Genomic DNA, 20,468 nt, shown 5'->3' with positions numbered 1-20,468 from the left:
CATTTTGATATTTAAATGTAGTAGGAATTTAGTACTAGGATTTATAGACTTTAGTTTTAGCCAAGGACAGTCACATTGGGAGATTGCCTATTCTCCATACCCAAGAACCTTTCTGGCTTGACCCTACAGCCCTGACATCAAGTATCATACTGGATTAGAACAACTGCAATGTTTAGGATATGCGGAGGAAACTGAAGCTACAGCAGACTAATCTAGGAATCATCTATGTTCCCACTGCAACATTATTCAAACCAGCAGTTCTTTGCAATCATGTTAAATACGCGGTTACATTGCCAGAAAGGAACAAGTCATCATCAGACTGTTATCCATATAAAGCCACCATCTAAAATAACCTATATGGAAATGTCTTCAATAAACTCTGAATCCGGTCACTCAAGTCGGGGCGAAAGGGCAACTATGCTCTTCACGGATGACCTAGCTTTTGTTCTTTCCCAAGGAATTGCCACACTTCAATGCTGCACATTTTGCAAAACATATGGATGCATTCTGGCGCCATGTCCTAGTAGAAGATGTCACCGTATCAATGGGAAAAAGGCAAATGTTTTGTAAAAATCTAAAAGACAGTTGTAAAGAGATTATTGGGGCGAGGACTGCAAGCAAGTTCTGTACCTCAATGAATATGCAAACCAGTCATGCCCTTGCAACAATTTATTGTAGTGCTCTCAATGGAAAAAGTTCACCTAACAATATAAAAAGAAATCCATCAAAACAAGCAAATTTTACTCAAAGGGCACTTTTTAAATAGAGAACACCTTTAAGAACATTCATTTATTCACTAGGAGCCAGGAAACGACAGGCATGACAAGCGTCTATTGACCAGGAAAGATAAAAAAATTAAAATAAAAGACCCAACCACACAACTCAGAGCTAAAGTAAGTCGATAGTGCTTATGAAAGTCAGGGACTCAAAAGGACAAAACCTGGAACAACCAAAGAATCCACTGCTATCTGTGTGTGAATAAATTGGTCATAAAACTAAGTAATGGATATGGAAACAGGCAATCTGCCTGAAAATGAGGTTTTCCATGGAAAAATAAAATGTACTTCTGAAGATGCCATAATTCCCAGTAATTTACGGATTTAGTTTTAGTCTCTGCACCCGCTATTTACAAAGTACTGTGTAAAGTTACGTTTTTATAAGGAATGCCTTATGTTTAATACTGAAGTATTGTTATTTATGAATTAAAAGAACAGAACTTCCAAAATGCAACTAGTAATTATTTACAATAGGGCATGCAAGAGTCCAGTAATCTGAGCAATGAGCGGTACCTGAGAGAGTAGATGTTCTACATCTGGAAGCTGAGTAATAACTACATTCTAAAACAGGGCAGAATAAAAATAAATACCATATAATAAAAAAGGAATAAAGAGTGAACATACCAATTGCATTCTGGCGGTACAAGCTTTCTCAGCTCCTCTAGGGATTTTTCAGAGCGATACTCCTGTAATGACATGCAAATATAGGGCAATATTTATTACACAATTACAATAAAACAGTTGAATTAGGCAATTCATGATGTGAAGACCACTGAAAAGCCAGCTTGTGAAACATCCCTATTTTCTTTTTAAAAAAATCTCTCAAGGACCATTATAAATAAAAAAAAACATCTAGCTATCATAACATTACGAGGCAAAAGGCATTAAGCTTTTCAAAAACAAATGAGAATGTTGTCCTCAACAGCGAAAATGAAACCAGTTTAATAGCATACTTTAAACGATCATACCTGCAATATCGTTACATAAAATCAAACTTTGCATGATTGATTATTTATAAGCATCTTTATAGACATTTTCATTATTCTGTAGTTGCAAAATATAGAGCCAGTAATCGCATACGTTCATAGTTCAAATATCGAAGGAGCAGTAACGAAAATGAGAGGGAAAGTCTAGGGTCCCACGTGCGACCATAGTCAACAAGAATTGGTTCATACAAATTGCTGCCTGGGCAATCAAGATCGTGCTTTTCATTGTTTTCCTTTGGGCGCCTGTCTAGTTTACAGACTCCATGTGAACAACCATGACAGTGTGTATGGTGAATAGTGAGAGTCTGTGGAGGAAGAGTAGAAGCTACTTCCCACCCAGGAGGAGCGGCTGGATGCCATCGATGCATCCCCTGAGAGAGCAGTCTCTTCAGCTATAGAGCCGCTTAGTAAGAAAATGATTGAATACGGTGCAGTATCCTAATCACATACGGGGAAGGCCTGAAGCTTGAGCCTCCTATTTACACTTGGAGTGCCCTTAAGGGCAAAGTTAGACCTGCCGCAAAACTGTGGTGGTCTCTCCACTCTGACGCCTTTGAAAGGCTAAGTCAAGCCTTCCTAAAATGGTATCTGGACGCCCTGGATGCACAGGATGATTCTCAACCTGCGTATACCCCGATGAAGATTCCTGTTCCCATTAGGGGACAGATGACAATGCCAGGAAGGATTCTGAGACTCCTGATGGGGATTCAGGTGATGAGCCAGGCCCAAACAGACCGGGGCGACTGGAGGGCGGCACCAAAAAACCCAGGTATGTAGGATACAGGCAATCAGGACTATGTGGGGGTATGCTTAATTCGGAAGATATTTACCACCCTGTTCCACAGGCTGGGTCCCTGCCTCTAAGGTGGTGAGATATGTGGCCAGCCGCATTAGAAAACCCATGGACAAAGAGGTATGGGGTCATCTTAGGGCTGAGTACCCTACACCTTCTTTAGCCAGTAGAATGGTGAGTACCCCTGAAATTGATATTACGATGGAGACTTTCATCACCAAACTCCTTAAGGACCAAAGAAGGGTCTTCACCGATCCTGGCAGTGCTGCCAGAATAAGGACCTCTATGTCCTTGGGTCCCTTTCAAAAATATTTCATATGGCAGAAGACGCCATAGAATCCTGCAACATGATTGATCCTGCTATTCTATCTGGTTGGGCTCAGTGGCCACTTTGTTACTTAGGCAACATCAACTGTGCCTTACCCACGGAGCATAGGGGCTCACTCCTAATAATGATCGAGCCTAGGTTGGGTAAGTTGGCCACCACGGAGCGTGGTTCAGTGGTGAATGGGGGTCTCTTTGAAGAACCTCTCATTAAGGAGCTTTCCCAGTTCGTTAACACATCCTCAGTGCTTGACAAGGCGCAGCAATTAATCTGCAAAGTCTTCAGCCAGAAGATTTTTGGAGGGGCCGAAAAAAATGTAGGGTGCACTCATCTGGCCGGGCATACATTTCAACCCACAACAAACTCCAAAACAGGCACTTCATACAATGGCAGGACCAGTGAACTTGGGAGGGTTTTACCCCTCCCGTAGTTAATGGCAGAGGTCGGGGAGGAAAAAATGTATTCCAAGGAGTCAGGAACGTTCCAGGTGGCACCACCAGTAAGCGATATCCCTTCTTCCTACAAAGGGTGAAGGGTAGGTTGCAGTGGATCAGTCACAACTGGACGTCCATAACAGGGGATGTGTGGGTGCTCCAAACAGTACAGGCTTTTCACATAGAGTTTTATGGTACTACTCGTCAACTCTCCCGTCCCATACCCCTGGTGTTCTCTCAAGAGGGGGGGGGGGGCACAGGTGGTAGATTGAGAAGTATCACAACTTCTGGAGAAAGGAGACATTACCTATTTTGTTCTTCACCCCAGGGGGTTATCGAGCAAAATCTTCCTACTGGAAAAGAAAGAAAAAGGTTATCGGCCAGTAATAGATTTGAAAGACTTCAACAGGTGGGTTGTTAGTTGCCATTTCATAATGGAGGGCATCCACCTCCTCAGAGATATTCTGTTGGCTTATTATTGGTTGGTGAGGCTACCTCATGGTCCCAAATTTTCAACCCCACAGTCATTTTCTGCAGTTCCAATGGGGTGGGCAGGTCTTCCAATATCACTTGCCTTCTGTTCGTTATGTTCTCCGCACTCTGGTGCCTCACCAAAGTGCTGAGGACCGCCATGGAATGGCTTTGTGCACATGGGGTGAGACTCCAAGTGTACCCAGACGACATCCTCTTGCTGCATCAGGACAAATGCACTTTGGACAACCAGCTACAAATGACGAGATCGTTCCTCCAAATCTGTAGTTCATTGTGAACGTTCAAAAATGAAAATTTGCCCCGGATCAACAACTGTCCTTTTTGTGCTTTGAGATCGATACAGTGTGACGGTCACTCCAATTATCCCAAATAAAGATGCTTCTCACATGTCTGGAATTGTGCAAAACGCTGGAGAGAGAGAAGTTCTCACTCAGATATCTAGCCAGGATCGTAAGCCTGCTGTCTTCAGCCATCCAGATTTCCCAGGCCTCTTGCACTACCGATTTCTTCAACACCTACAACATCTCAGGAGGGATCCGAGGTACGCCCAGGAGAGCAGTCTTTTGCCAGAGGCTTGAACGGAGATTTGTTGATGGCTCAACCCCATGTATGCAAATGGGAGGGCCATATTTGGGTCAGCCCAAGATCTGGTTATTGAATCAGACACCAGTGATGGAGAGCCAATGTGGAGATGTTACAACAGGAGGGCAGTGGCACAACCACAAGGAGGCTCTACACATCAATTGTCTAGAGCGCCTCTCAGGATGGATGTTTTTTTTTTTTTTTTTTTTAAATTTATTAGTCCTCATTGTGCAATGTTTTTGGAGAGTGAGATATCAGGGGCCCCTGACCCATCTGTTCCTGTCTGGTACACTTCCTTGATGGTGGACCTGGGTCGGGAGGTGGAGTTCCCATCATTTTCGAGTGTGGGGGGCCACTTATTTATGCTTCCACATTTGCCACCTGCGGGTGGGGAGCTAGCCATTATGGCTACTCATTCAAGCCCTTGCTTGAAGGCCATCGACTAATTATTGGACTTTCGTGGTTGAATCAAGGTGGTCATCAAGTATGGTGAATGTGTTTTTCCCAGATGTCCCAAAATGTATATCTCTTGTTTACCCTCCTGTGTTGGTCTAGTTTATATACTTTCTGGATTGAGGCTAGCCATTCTCTATGTGTTGCAGGTACAGGTTTCACCCACTTAATACAAATTTCTCTTCTGGCCAACAGTATCAAGAGGAAGAGAAGGTTCTCGCTATCTTTATCGAATTTGGGATAACCTGTGGAGGTCTGGCCAATCCCAAATATAACAAGATCTATGCTTACCTCGACTGGTTGGCCCAAGAGGTTAGAGAGTACCTTACCCGCTTCATTCCAAAACTGCTCGAGCTGGGGGCACTGCCAGAACATGTGTAGGCCATCCACTCTTTCTTCCCCACATCTTGTACAGCTTCTCACCTTCTGTTTGTTAAGTTTGGATAGCTTCCTCGGTGACCAGTACGTTCTGTGTGCGGTAAACAGATGGCTTTTTCTCAAGGAGGCAGATTTCACTATGCGCCAACATGTAGCTATTGATAGTTGCCATCTGTGTGATACATCCAGTGTCGGCAGCTCTTTCCCTCATATCTCGCTCGGAATCGTGAAGTCCTCTTTCCCTGCCTGGATAAGAGCCCAGTACCAGCAAGAGATTTCTTTTTTGGGTATCTTGTCTCCCTGGAATGATTTCTTGATTTCCCTAGTTCCCGTTTCTTCCCCGAGGCTCTTAACCCAGTTCTGTAGTTGGTAGAATTTACATTTGTCAAGGGTGCCCTTGGTCTTGGTTACTAGGGCATCCCAGTTAATAATTGAGCTTTGTTCTATCAACTGGCCCCATTTGTTTAATGCCACCTTCCCTCAGAGGGATAGCTAATTTGTCCTTAAGACATTCCGGAGTTCCTGGGAATTACCATAGGGGAGCGAAGTCGCTGTAGTAGGGAATTTTCAGGGTACTCCTTATCTGGAACCATAGCTTTGCAGCTGACCAGAGTCTTCAGTTTTATTTTTTTGAAAAACTTGGGGTGCCCAAATTCGTACAGGAAGTGACTGTCATCTTTGTCAACTAGTGCATACAGATGTGTGGGGTAAACCTCATATCTGTCCAGTAATTTTCTCTAGTATTTAAATTGGAATGACTTGCAGTACTCCAACAAATCTGGACTTGCTATCCCTCCCAGATCTTTTTTCCTTCTTTTTTTTTTCCAGGAGATTCGTGTCCCCTTCGCAGCCCAAATGAAGCTGCATAATTCTCCTTGTAGTTTTTTCAACCATTCTTTTTTTTAATTCCAGTGGTATAGCGCTGAAGATGTACATGAATTCTGGTACGACTGACATTTTGATTATATTTGATTTTCCCATGTAGGTTAGCGGGAGACCTTCCCAGGCTTTGAGAAGCTTCCTTACTTCCCCCAAGATTTTGTGGTAGGTTACAATGGTCATTTTTTTAAATATCTTTTACTAAATCTACACCGAGATACCTTATTTTTTCTTTCACCAGAGGGCTTTTAGAGTCGTGGTTCCATTCTAAGATTTTGCTTGATTGATCATGTAACCCGAGACCTTTCCGAATTGGTCCATGACCACTTCAACTGATGGAAGCGAATTCGCTAAGTTGCTAGTGAATAACATCAGATCGGCATACAGTGCCACTTTTTTCTCCCAGCCATGATATGTAAATGGTATTATCTCCTGATTTCTTCTTAAACAGGCCAGAGGTTCTATGTAAAGATAAAGAAGAGGGGATAGGGGACATCCTTGTTTGGTGCCTATCTTGATTGTTATTTTGTAAGTGAGGCTGTTGTTAACCAGGGCCCTAGCTGAGGGATTTTTATAGATTAATTTTATAGCATTTTGGAAGGTTTCCCCAAATTGTATTTACCCAATGTTTTATTCAGGAATAACCAGCTAACTCTGTCAAATGCCTTGGCTGCGTTGAAAGTGATAGCGGGATGTTATATTGAGTTGCTATATCTATTGCTCCTATTGGCTCATGAGTTAAATCATACATTTGTCTTCCTCTGATGAAGCCTTTTTGATTTGGATGGACTAGAGACCCAGCTACTCCTCAGCCTTTTGCTCAGTAGTTGCGTATAGCTTTTATAATCCGCGTTTAGAAGTGAAATTGACCTATAGGATTCACATTTCACTGGGTCTTTCCCTGGCTTTAATAGGATGGTGATGATTGCGTTGTTCCATGAGTCTGGGAGGTCCCTCTTGGTTGAAAAGATTTCATTCAGAAGTTCTGTCATGGGAATGACCAAGATATCTCATAGGTTAACGTATAGCTCATTGGGAGTGCGTTGGGCCTGCTGCTTTCCCTTTTTTTTAGACCCTTGATTGCCTCTACTACCTCTTCCGTGGTGATTTCCTGGTTAAGCTCCTCTCTCTGCTCTTGATTCAAGGATTGGAGTGTTATTTTATATAGGAAGCTAGCGGTTTGTTCTGATGTAGATGGAGACTTTTCAAGGTACTGATTTCCAAAGAATTTTACGAAAGCCTCTTTGATCATGGAGTATTCCGAACTGTAGGATGGTTGATTACCTATTTGGATGCTCGCTACACTGTTGCGGATTAAATCTGTTTTTAATTTCCATGCTAATAGCTTGCCACATCCTTCGCCGTATTCGTAGTGCGATAGTCTACTTACCTCCTGCTTATTTCTTACTATTGCTTCTAATGTGTCTCCAAGGGCCTCCTTCTTTCATTTCTTTTCTTCTTTGTCTTGTTTCATGCGGGGTCTTCCCTTTTGCCAGTTCCAAAGCCAATACTTTTATTTCATTTTCCAGTTGGTTAATGTAGGTCTTAGTGCTCTTATGTTTATAGGCTGCAAGGTTTTTTATTCCCACCCCCCCGATGACTCCTTTGTATGTATCCCAGGCTACTTGCTTGAAAGTCCCTTCCTTATTCATTTGAAAAAAAAGGTATGTCTCTTTAGCTAATGCATCTATGATAAGGGGATCTGTAAAAACTCCACCGTCCACCTTGAAGGGGGTGAAGGGGGTAAGGGGGGGGGGGGGGGGGGGAGGGACGGGGGGGAGGTAGCACTAGGTGAGAGTCGCAATAGAACTGCCGAGCGGTCGGAAAGGTGGGCTGGTAAATGTTCCACTTTGTGTGTGATGCTGGTCAATCTGCTATCAGAAAAAAGTATATTCTGGAAGCATGACTATGCTTATTTTGAAAAGTGAACCGGCGGGTCTTACCCCCCCTTTTCCTTCCAGATGCCCACAATATCCAGGTCCTTAATTCATAATCCGACCCAATCATTTTAGGCAGGTTCGCGCTGTTCCTAGCTGGGAGTCGGTCCTCTTTCGGGTTTCAGATTATATTAAAATCACCTCCCGTTATTATGGGGGACTGGGCGCTCAGTAGCTGTGAGTAAACTTTTTGAAGCGGGATAGGATCGTCCGTGTTAGGCCCATAGTAACCCACTTTTGTATAAGAGGTATTGTGGATCAATACACTTGCTATCGCCCATTTCCCCTTCTTGTCAGCCTCTGCCGAATCCATTGTTGCCTTAAGTGATTTTTTAAAGAGGATCGCTACCCCTTTCGTGCAACATTCTTGTTTTGAGCAAATGTAGACGTTCAGCCAATTCTGATACTGGATTAGGTCTACCCATTCTTCTCTTAAGAGATGGGTTTCCTGTATTATCATCTCACTGTTGATTGCCTTCAGATACTCCATGATTTTCTGCCTGCGTCTTTTTATTCTGAGGCCATTTATGTTCCACAAGAGGATGTAAACTGTCATTGGGTCTTGTACTTCGATACCCTACCAAGGAATTCCCTGACTCTACTTGCATCTTCCGGAGTCCCTTCCTCCTCAACTTTGCACATATTGGCCTATTTCTTTTTTATTGTTTTTTCCCCTAACTTGCTCCCCCAACCAGTGCGAATATTTCCTTTTTTTTCCGTTACTTTTATCAGTGTAATTTTTTCCCTTTCCCCTACCGTTTCCTCCACCAACCCGGGGGAACCCTCCCACTTCTCTGATAGGCAGAGATCTGCCCTTTTGAGCCCTTCGCCGTACAGGTAAAAAAAAACAACTATTTTTTTTTGTTTGTTTTTAGGGTGTGGTCTTTTAGTTGCGTTTTTCTCAGGCTCTTTCACAGTGCGGAGATTAGAGGCGAACAAAGTTTCGTGTTCCAGATGAACATCTCAGCTGTGCAATATATAAAACGCTTGTGAGTACCCGGGTCCAAGGTACTGGTGGATTTCTCTAGAGACATCTGGAGTCATTGTCTGCAACACAAGTTGCCAGTGATGGCGGAATCTACCAGGGAATCCCAAACGGGCAGTGGACTGGCAATCAAAACATGAGGGATTACAGTGCATAGAAGCTAGACCCCTCTCTATTTCAGGGGATTATGGATCAACGGGTCCATGTTAAGGGAATCTCTTCACGTCAAGACTCACCCATCAACTACCACGCTTCTTCAGTTGGTGCCCGGACCCTCTAGCAGAAGCGATGGATGCCTTCCTCCACGATTGGAGTCAGATTTGAGGGTATGCTTGTCATCCCTTTTTGGATGATCGCCAGACTCAAGGCGCTTGTCAGACAACCAAAAGGTGGAGGTGACCCTGGTGGCACTGCTATTGAAGTTGCACGTAAGGTAATCAGTTCTTCTGGAACTTTACATGGATTTTCTAATCCCACTTCCCAACACTAGTCATCTTCTGATGAATCCTCTTGGCAACTTGAACCAGTTGGTTTGGGATGGAAATCTCCTACTGATGGTTTGGAAGATTCTAGGGGACGCTGGGAAGTCCCAGGCCTTTCGACACAGGATGCCTCTCTTTTCAGGAAAGCGTGGGCCGACTCTACAGACAAGAGATATGGTTCAGCCTGGTATAGATGGTCACACTGGTGTTTGCGAATGGACTTTAAGCCTGTGAGGGTAGATTTAGTGCATATTCTTAATTTTTTGTCTGAATTCAATGGCATGGGGATGGTGTACCACACAATTAACGCAGTCAGATCAGCAATCTCAGAGTGATAAGTGCCCCTCCATGACATACCAGTGGAAGAACATCCTCTGGCCTGTAAAATCTTGAGGGGTATTCGGCTGGCTTGTCCACCTGAACCGGGGTATTCCTCTCTCCGGGACGTCAATGTGGCACTGCAAATGCTTTGATCCTGGCAATATAACGAATACTTGTCATGTAAAGCACGAACAGGTTAGTTGCCGATACTCATTTCTTGTAAAAGAGTGATTGATGTGCAAGCACTGAATATTACAGCACGTATGTTTACTCCAGAAGGGGCATCATTCACCATTTCTAGACGCACTAAGTTAAGGACCAGGGTGGTTCATTATCTTGCTTTTCCTTGCCATTCCAAATGGAGTGGTTCGCTGCTTGCGAGGGTACGAAGCCATGATGGAAGAGTATCATCTTACTGGGACGGCTTAACTTTATATCCCTTCAGAAACCTTTCAAACTGGTTTGGGCAACCACTATGGCTCAATGGGTAAGATGGGTTCTACAAGAAGCGGTCGTTGATGCATCTGCCTCTGGAGCTCACTCCACAAGGGGAGCTATGGCTTCGAAGGCTTTCGCCTTGGAAAGCCACTTGGAAGATATTCTCAGAGCGGCAGATTGGTCTTCAGACTCTACGTTTACAACTTTTTTCTTTAAGCTGATCACAGGCATAGCATCATTGGTTATCAACCAGCTTTAAACTAGTGTGATCTGAGCCTCCGGTCCTGACCTAGAATACAAAATTTCCTAGCGATTGTGAAGGAAAGTCTCAATGCTATTAAAGATACGGAGGCCAGGATTTTCTCTCCTGATTTGATTCACACCATCACCCTCCCTCTATTCTATGAATCTTACAGCATTGTAGATAATGATATTTACAGATACCGCTTTTTCAGTGGTTAATAACCATGTTGCGAAGTAGGTCCAGGGCTCAAAAAATCATTTAATTTTTACTAGACCTGTAGGTCGAGTAACCTACAAAATCTACTTGATCTAACTGATATGCACGTGACCTCTGTCTGTGAAAGCAAGCAAATGTGACAAGTTAACTAGATTTAAAAGCATCTTTATCGCTCGTTTACTTAGTGAGCAATAAAGTTGCCGTTAAATCTTGCTCTCCGCTTTCAGAGACAGAGGTCAAAAATCAGTTTATTTTCCTATTCGCCAAAAAGGGCGAGTAGGACCTAAAAATAGCTCGCCCTAATTGAATCTGGCTTGCAAATGCGAGCGGATTTTTTTCGAGCCCTGAGGTCTAATAGTGATGTGTATTTTGACTTCTTGTAATGTTCTGACAACACTGATACTTTGATAATTTATCATGTTTTGGAACTTTTGCATAATGTCCTGTTTTTTTTCTTAGGAACTGACAATAAGCAAGAATTCTGAAAGAAACATTTGGATCAGGATGTTTCGCACCAAGAAAGAGGGAGTGCTTTTTCGTGATGTTGAATATATGGAACTTACTCTATGGGTAGTGTTAGAAAAACCCCACTCCCACACCGGAAAGGGTGGTGGTAACGGGGTCTCTCCAGACATACACAGTGGTAGCTTGGCTCGAGTGGTCAGGGGTCAGGCACCGTGTTAAGCATACGCAATACCCATACAATAACCATGCGTGCATCCGTTCCAAAAACGACACTACACCTTAAAAATTATGAAAATATCTCTGTGTTTATCTTAATTTTCTCTTAGTTGCAGGGTTATGTCACAAATACAATACAAGAGGATTTTCTTCAGGAATAGCAGGTCAATGAAATAATAACGCTTTACAGGTGCAATAAATAGGATTAGGTCATAAATACACAAGGAATAAATATAGGTGTGATAAATACGTAGGGCAAATAAATACTGTCAGACAATAAATACCAGGCAGGAATAAATACAATCAGACAATAAATAACACTCCTTCAATAAATAATATAAGCAATCAATAAAAATTGCAAATCAGATCACATTTATGAGGTAGATTGATTTTACCATGCCCAAGTACAGCTTGTGGTCACTGGGGTGGCCTGGGAATGTCCCACCTAGTATGGTCAAGGCAGGGGCCTAAGCTGAGGTAGAATGAGGGAAACCTAAGGTTCTGGCTCACCAACTACACAGTCCCTCACACAGGTTCCTGCACCAGTCTCAGTTTACGCCCCCTAGCACTCTCAGGTTGGTCCTAACACCCCTCTAGCCCCTAGAATGGTCTTTTAGGGCTCCACAGGGCCTCAGATGCCCTTTCTACCACTTACTGCCCTTTTCTCGGTGTTCGGCTCCACTCTGCGCCGGGTCGACGTCGATGGGCGGCTCCGGTTCGATGACGAGTCGATCGGTTCCACTTGACGCCGTGTCGATGCCGTCGTCCGGTTCCGGTTCGATGTCGATGGGCGGCCTCGGTTCGATGTCGCGTCGATCCGCTTTACCTGACGCCGGGACGATGCCGTGAGGCGGCTCCGGATCGATGACGCTGGGCGGCCTCGGCTCGATGTCGGGTTCCGGCGTCACAGGGTCACGGCCTTCCCGCTTCCGGGCGACTCCGGTGTGCGACCTCCACACCCGACCTCCGTCGGCTCCACTTCGGGTTCCGGAGACTCCGGAGTGCGATCTCCACTCCCGAACTCCTGCGCGCTTCACCTCGACTCCAGGCGACTCCGGAGTGCGATCTCCACTCCCGACCTCCTGCGCGCTTTACTTCAGCTTCCGGCGACTCCGGAGGGCGGACTTCACTCCCCCGTCGACGCCTCACCTCGACCTCAGGTGACTTCTACTTGACCTCCGGTGTCTCCACACGACCTCCGTCGGCGCCCTCACTCGACCTCTAGCGGCTCCGGGTACGACGTCTGCCCTCTGTCAGCGCCGCTTCTCCACCTCGGGCTCCAGGTCTCCAGGCTACTCGACGTCGGATCTCCAGGAGGATTCCACCAAACAGGTTAGGAACTTGCTGTTCTTCTCCTTTAAGGCCTGTTCCGGCTGTTCAGGTCCTTAAGATGATTTTCTGGTCTTTATCCCACACAGGGCACTAGGCTGGGCTTGGTCAGTAGGGACTAGCATCAAGGGTGGGTTTCTGGACCCCACTCCAAGCACTGGTTTCCACACCTGCTGCCTCACTCCTTCCTCCTTCTGTTTCTCTGTCCTCTCTCTTCACTAGTCAGGTGCCAACTGCCAGCTCCAACTGTCAACTCTGGCTTTAGCTTCTCAACATTCCAAACCGCATCCAACTGTCACAGGGTTCTGGAATGTTCTGGAAGGTACTGGTAGGTTCCAGTGGGTTCTGATGATGTCACAGGTGGCCACCATTTTGTGCTCCAGGCCCTCAGACAGAAGTTCCAGTGGTAGATAAAATGGCTCCCTGAATCTGCATCAATACGAAAAAGTCTGGTGGTTCCCAAAAAGGAAAAATACTAACAGGGTTTGAGGCAAAAGTGGGACAAAATAAATAATGATGAGGAGGGACCACCCAAAGGGCTGACAGGTCTAACAGGTAGTGTATTGATTTCACAGCAAATACTTAAGGGATTTCTAGTCTTTGAGTTTATCTGTTGTTAATAAGGAAGCCGAGTGAATAAAATGAAAGAAGCAATATCCTCGCTTAAGTGTCCTTAATAGAATTGAAACCTTCCCTCACAATAGCTAAGAAATTTTATATTCACTTTAATAAGATGCATATGATGTAGACCTGCCACCCCTAGAACCATATTTAATGTTAATTTGTAGTACTTGGCCACCAGAACCCTGGGACACCACACCAACATTCTATAGTGGATAGCTATGCCGTACTCTTCTTAAAGAAGTCGTGTCCAACCCTTTGAGGGTAATTCAGAAAGCCCTACAATTGTGTTAGGAGGGACACTATCGTAAAAAAAGGGGGCGGTTCTCATCATAATTGATATGAGGCAAGAGCTGCAATTTCTAAGATAGCTTATTAGGCAATTCAGTTACGAGATGATTTTATGCGACTAGCACATCACTTCACCTTGGCCAAAAAATACTCCAGACTGCTACTAGTCTTGAGGTCCACGTCTGCCCAGTAATAAAAAAGTATAGAATTTGACATGCTCACCACAAATCCAGAGAATTCTAAAAAGATATTAAGAAAGCTCACTCCCTGGGAGCAGGACCAACAAGGGGAACTGTGATAGAGAAGCAGATCCTCCATGTATTGGAACACTCAGTCCTCTTCTCATGGGGCAAGTTTGAATTGCTGCACTAATATGGCTTTTCTGAACTGCACGTGGCTTGATAGCCATGACTAAAAGGAAAGCTGACTTAGGCCCACCCCTGCCTCCTACCACCCTCAAAGGGAACCTAAACATGATAGCACTTCATTCACCTACAGACCTGCTACAAAGGAGCTGTATCTACTTTAGAAGATTGGATCCAATATTAATTTTTTGAAAGACAGAGAATTAGTCTGATAGCAGCGTATTTCATGAGTTTCATATGATAAACTTCCAACTGGTTAGCAAAGGCATGCTGGAGGAGCTGGATATTATTATGGGTAAAGTGACAAGGCGCAAAGCCACACTAAGAAGGGAGACACAGTGAACCAATTACACTTTCGTCTCTGCATTTATGAATGAGATGGGCCAGTATGAGGCGCACAGTTACAGAGGCTGACCAGCTCTGGGAAACGCAGTAATTACCACCTTCTGTAAGCCTTCCTCTTCCAACATGCACACTTGTGCTAAGACCTTTTTTTGTTGTTAGAGGCACCCCCGGACACATATCTAGTATTATAAAAAGACCCAGGGTATGTGGATTTCCCTGGATGGAACCGAAAAAAATAGCCACAATGAAGTAATTCTTTTTTTAAAATGGGAAAAAATGCTGTGCAAGAAAGTTTATTTTTTTTTATTTAAATTGCATCAACAAAAGGTTTGCAGTGCTAAGATCACCCTTTTCTCAACTTTCAGAAAAAGGAAGAGTTGTTCAAAATAAAAAAATAAAAAGAGGATATCACAGTTTTTGTATTATTGTACGTGGTAGTCTACTATTTTCTATAGTTCCTGCGTACTTGGTTTGTGGTGGACCCAGATAAGGAACTCAATGGTGAACCCAGAATACTACTCTTGAAAACGGGACAAAAACTGGAATCCAGCATGTGGTAATTTGTGTTAATAGTAACTTGTTTTCTCAAGGGAACAAATCATTGACATCACATAATAATAAAAAATAAGTAGAAAAAATAGAAATCTGATGTTTTTGTCTGACATTTTTCGCCCCATTAACTACATTTCAAAAGTAGCGTTACCTTCATCAGCCTCTTCGAGTTGGAGGCATATATAGTGTTTGCCGATTATTCAAAAACATTCGATATCCAGGGTCAATATGAATAAAGAATTTTCAAAGAGGATATACATAGGGGATTCAGAGGTGATCCGCAACGCACAGAGCTACTAGGACATGGCAATGCATGTGAAAGTTCCTTGAGGCCACAGTGACTCGCTGCCATGTTCAAACACCTCTGCAAACCAATCTTTCAACAACAGCCACCAGAGAAGCTCTTTGATTGAGAGACAGAATGCTTAAGACCGTAGGGCTACAGCTGGGGAAAATGGCTGGTCATCATTGCACATGGTCAATTATTTCCCATAGGCACCATACACTCCAGTCAACTAGACACACATTCCTGCTGCAGTACATGTGCATAAGAGGTGGGTTACATTTGCCCTGCAGTCCAATCTACCAACGCACAGATCAAACCGAAAGCCCATTCACTCCTGAGCACAAGAGGTCAGGCCTCTCTTGACCATGCAGCATCCCAACCTTATTGCTCTGCACCACCTCACGGCTGCACAACCACTCAGCCTTTCAATCACAATCTAGTAGCAGGCTCAGACAGTAGCATCTCAGTTGACTCTCTACTCTTCTCTCAGGCAGCTTGCATGCCATAGGCAGCTCAGGAAACAATGACACCAGGATGGTGGGACACTGCTTTGGCTAGCCAACCCACAACCAGCACTATTCTTGAAAGCAGTCAGGGGGACAGGATCAATGCGGGAAACATGAGTTGGTGACTGAGCGTCTCAGCCAGTGTCTTAAAGGCTCCTAAAGAATTATGTGGGGAGAGTCTTGCAATCAAAAAATACATAATATGGTTATAGAAATGAAGAAAGAGGGACACAGGAAAATAAGTCATTCAATTCTACCGTCAAAACGTTTGTTGTTCCAATGCTTTCTTTTTAAATCTTTTATATACGAAATATATTGGTATTTTGTATTTACATTTATAAAGCGCACAGCTACCCGACAGGTTCTGCCGGCGCTGGACAAGTGGGGGCCAAAACAGCTAAGCAGAGACAAGAGTAGAAATACAGAGGGAAAAAAAGAGATAAGACTGAATCACTAAAGAGCAACGTCTTTAAGCTCTTACGGAAGGCCAACAGGGATTGACAGTTTCTAAGGTCAATCGGAAGGGCATTCCAGAGCCTGGGGCCAAGACATGAGAAGGAGCGAGCCCTCATACGGACCAAACCAATCTTGGGAACAGAGAACAATGAAAGGCTGGATGAGCGCAGCTGTCGAGCTGGGGCAAAGTGTGAGCAGGCTTTGAATGTAGGAAGGAGCCAGGCTTCATTTGACACGAAACATGTAACAGAGGGTCTTAAGCTCAATGCGCTTACTGATTCTAAGTTAATGAAGTTGGTGGAGTAGAGGAGAAGTATACATAACGCTCCAAGTAAGGAACCACTGACACTCATTTGCTTTAAAATCAAATTAAAGAAAAAAATTGAAAAAGTAAAAAAAGTGGGTAACAAAAAGTGGGGAAAACAAAATTACAGTGCTAGACATACGAGTGTCATGAAGGAATGGCTGTTGGAAACAGTTGGGGCGAGGAATAGGGCTATGTATAAGATTAGGGTTTGGGGCAGGATACCGGAAGACTGTAAACTAGAGTTGGGGTAAGAAATAGTTCATAGCATGTGGCTGGCTGTGTAACTAAAGTTCTCATTTTTTGTCATATTTTTCCTTTATCACTTCTTGCATTTTCTATAAAAAAACGAATTTTATCAACTAAAGTATCAAACCTTCAACTTCTATTTGTGCATTTAATTGAAATGAAGATGTGTGGTGCTTTAACACTGATGAATTTTACTCTTTAAAACTGGTCAAACCTTTCAAGAAACGTGATCTCAAGTACGACTTACAACATATATTCACTTACCTGGACAAAAGCTACAGTAACCACAATAAGAATTGCCTAGCCAAGAAGAAAGAAAGACAAAAGTTACTAACAATCTGAAAACATTTTAACAATTCATATATTCTAGATGTGCTTTACTTTGAATTTAAAATGTTTAAGGACTACTTAAGACAATCCACTTCTTTTTATCCATGTGACTAACTATATAATTCGATGATCAGGTAAGAAATTATTGCTTTGGGAAAAAACCTTAGCATTGTCACAATCTTGATTAGTCTTGAGTATAGAAAGCATGTGTTAGTTAAATATATAACAGTGTGCTTGGAGAATTCTAGGACTAAAAATTCTGATTGCTTGACTTGTATACTTAAACTCATATTTGCTTGTTTCATATCAATGAAAACAGATCAAACAATCTTTAGGACGTGGGCTTTAACACAGCAGGTTTGGTATTACTTAAAATAGCATTAGTATCAATTGCCTGCTTAGATTACCAACATTTTATGTTTCTCAAAAACAGTGTGTTTAATAGTTATGAACAGCTAACAAAATATTATCAATAAACCTAATTTTAAGTTTACTTCACAAGTAATGACTAAGTAGTTATAAGAACCTCACTCACAATACTAACAGGTTATACATGCCATTTTCAACATTCAAATATTCCTCTGTATGTGTGTAGTATAGAATGCCAGAATATACACAGATCCCACCACTCTAATCCTAAATCATTGTTATCTCATTGATTTCACATTCCCATAGATTCCATATTCATTGCTGTACACATGGGGCAGTTGCGGTTTAACCCAATAAAAAAGGACCTCTTCAAACTCCACCATTTAGTTTTCCTGTATACATTAGGCCCAGTCAGTCAGCCTCCATATTCTTTTTTTTTTTATAAATCTTTTTATTAAACATTACGGGTCAGCAAGGTAGCACAGAACACATTGACATGATGTACATGGGAGGTAACAACAAGCGTTCACAATAGTAGTCATTGTATAGATTGAGCTGAGCTGTGATAGCACCTGAAACGTTACTGTTATGGCGAGGGCAGGTCCTCAATAGGATAGTCACGTAGTGGACTGCAAATCTCCCCCCGGAATGCATTCCATGCCCCCCATATCAATGACCATTTCTTCGGGCAACCCCAAGCAAGGTACACTGTTTTTTCACAGAACATGCACCAGTCCATATGATTCTTCCATTCTGTTACCGTAGGGGGGGGGGGTTGTAGCTCCCCACAATTGAACTATGTTTCTTTTTGCCACCATAAGGCCCAGAGTGACCCAGATCTTACCCATTCTGCTCAGGTCCGTGGGCTCCCAAACGTTAAAAAGGCACCTTTTCGCCTCTGGCCGGATGTCCAATTCTAGTACCTCCCCAAAAACTGTGTATTTATCGCCAGTACTCCTGAATGAGCCGACACTACCATAGGATATGCATAAACGTGCCTTCATTGCCACATTGCCTTCTGCACTCCCCTCCTTGTGCCCTTCCCATGCAAACCAAGCAGGGTCCAGTGACATATACCCTATGCAATATTTTCAACTTAACAAGGCGTAGTCTAGCTGAAATCGCTACCTCCAGTGGAGAGGTGAGTGCCTCCAGCCATTCCTCATCATCCAGTTCGAGGCCATCTCCCTCCCACCTCGCACTTGTGTTCTGGAGGGGAGTCAAGGTGTTTATCAATTTCTTATACGTGAGGGAGATAGTCTTTTCTGGCAGGTAACCATCGAGCAATCTATCATCGAGGGGTGTGTACTGCGGGGGGCTGGACCCTTTTGTGAAGTGAGACTGTATTGCATGCCGGTCCTGTAGATACCGAAAGTACTCCGTATGTGCAAGTTCGTGTTTCTGTTGCAGGGTAGCAAATGACACCACATCTCCCTTCTCCCACAAATCTCTGACCCTCGAAATCCCGATAAGGTCCCACTGATCGAAGCCCTTCGACCTCCATAGGTCCCCAAGTGTCTGAGTCCCAGAGAGGTGTTGCCAGCATCAGTTTTCGCTCCCATCCCAGGCTTTTGTTTGCTGCGTGCCAGACCTGTATGGAATGTTTGGGCCGGTCCGGTGAGAGGGAACCGTCTCGGTCTAGAATAAAGGGCTCTATTGTAGTTTCCCACTGGGAGCAGCCAACGGTCCATGGCATATCCTGGATAGTCTGCGTGTCTATAGGTGCCGTGATTAATGGCTGCGAGGTGTGAAGCCCAATAATATTTCTTGAGATCAGGAAGACCGATCTCCCCCCATCAAACCAGTTGAGGGTGAGTTTGGTCAGTGCAATTCGGGGCTTCCCTTCCCACAGTAAATCTCTCTGCAGTCCCTCTATTTCTCTAAAGTATCTAGTAGGTATTGGATCAGGGCAGTTCTGCAGTGCATAAAGAAAGCGAGGGAGGGACATCATTTTAAACAGCGCTGCCCTACCCCAACAGTGAGAGCGGGAGCGCCTTCCATGCAAAGATCTCGCTTCAGTTTTTGTAGAGGTGGAAGTAGGTTTTGAACGTAGCAGAGATGGTGGTCCGATGTCACAAAGACTCCTAAATACGTAAAGCCTGTCATGGTAACTTGTATAGGGAAGCCCTTGGGTATAATTGGGGGTCCGTCGCGGAGGTTGTAAAGGGTGGACTTACCCCAGTTTATGGAATACCCTGAGAATCTACCAAAGCTCGCGAATATGTCAAACACCGCTATCAGCGATGCTCTAGGGGACGCGAGAAACAGAAGAATATCATCCGCATATAGCGAGATGCGGTCGTCCCATCTTTTCGCCTAGCGTAGTCCGCGAACAACTGGATCTCTACGAATCCAAGCCGCAAGGGGCTCTAACGCAAGGGCGAACAGGAGGGGGGGACAACGGGCACACCTGGAGAGTCCCCCGACCCAGCGCAAACACCTCAGATTTCTTGTTGTTCACCACGACCTGTGCCAAGGGCTCGGAGTAGAGAAGCATGATCCAGTCAACGAATCCAGGGCCAAAACCCAGCTTCACCAGGACTGCGAAAAGGTAGGGCCATTCAAGAGTATCGAATGCCATTGAAGCGTCCAAGGAAACTATAATTGCCGGTTCTTGTATTGTTGCCAATATTCCCATAACTCCATGTACCCTCCGGAGATTCAGTGCTGTATTACGCGAAGGCATACAGCCCGACTGATCTGGGTGACCAAGTCCGCTGATCACTTTGACCAGGCGATTGGCCAGGAGCTTAGCGAGAATTATAGGCTCTGCATTAAGGAGAGAGATAGGCCTATAAGAGGTGCAGTCAGTCTTGGCTTTTCCCTTCTTGTGAATGGTGATTAGCGTGGCCACCGTCTGGTCCAGGGCGAGTATCCCCCAACTTTTTGCAATCTGTAAACATGGTTCGCAGGTAAGGGGCTAGTTTGTCCGGGGCTAGTTTATAGAGGTCTATCGGTAGGCCATTGGGTCTAGTGCCTTGCCTGACCGGAGGTACCTGATCACCTGCGCAATTCAATCACGGTCTAGGAAGTCTCGGTCCGGATCGGACGGGAAGGACAATG

General features: G+C 44.2%; 1 protein-coding gene across 4 annotated transcripts in view; it reads right to left on the bottom strand.

Annotated features, from left to right (window-relative positions):
- Positions 1-20,468, bottom strand: part of ATP2C1 (ATPase secretory pathway Ca2+ transporting 1) — an 831,636-nt gene that overhangs the window by 410,189 nt on the left and 400,979 nt on the right. For all 4 annotated transcript variants that reach the window (XM_085630651.1, XM_085630649.1, XM_085630650.1 and 1 more), the window contains 2 exons: positions 16,971-17,006; positions 1,401-1,462 (listed from right to left, as the gene is read on the bottom strand). In XM_085630651.1, coding sequence (XP_085486777.1) covers positions 1,401-1,462; positions 16,971-17,006 — 98 coding nt within the window. The remainder of the gene's footprint in view (positions 1-1,400; positions 1,463-16,970; positions 17,007-20,468) is intronic.

This window comes from Triturus cristatus, chromosome 10, assembly GCF_964204655.1.
Source record: "Triturus cristatus chromosome 10, aTriCri1.1, whole genome shotgun sequence".
NCBI classification, from domain to species: domain Eukaryota; kingdom Metazoa; phylum Chordata; class Amphibia; order Caudata; family Salamandridae; genus Triturus; species Triturus cristatus.
Note: the sequence above shows the minus strand (reverse complement) of the source record. Positions and strands in the feature narration are given on the sequence as shown.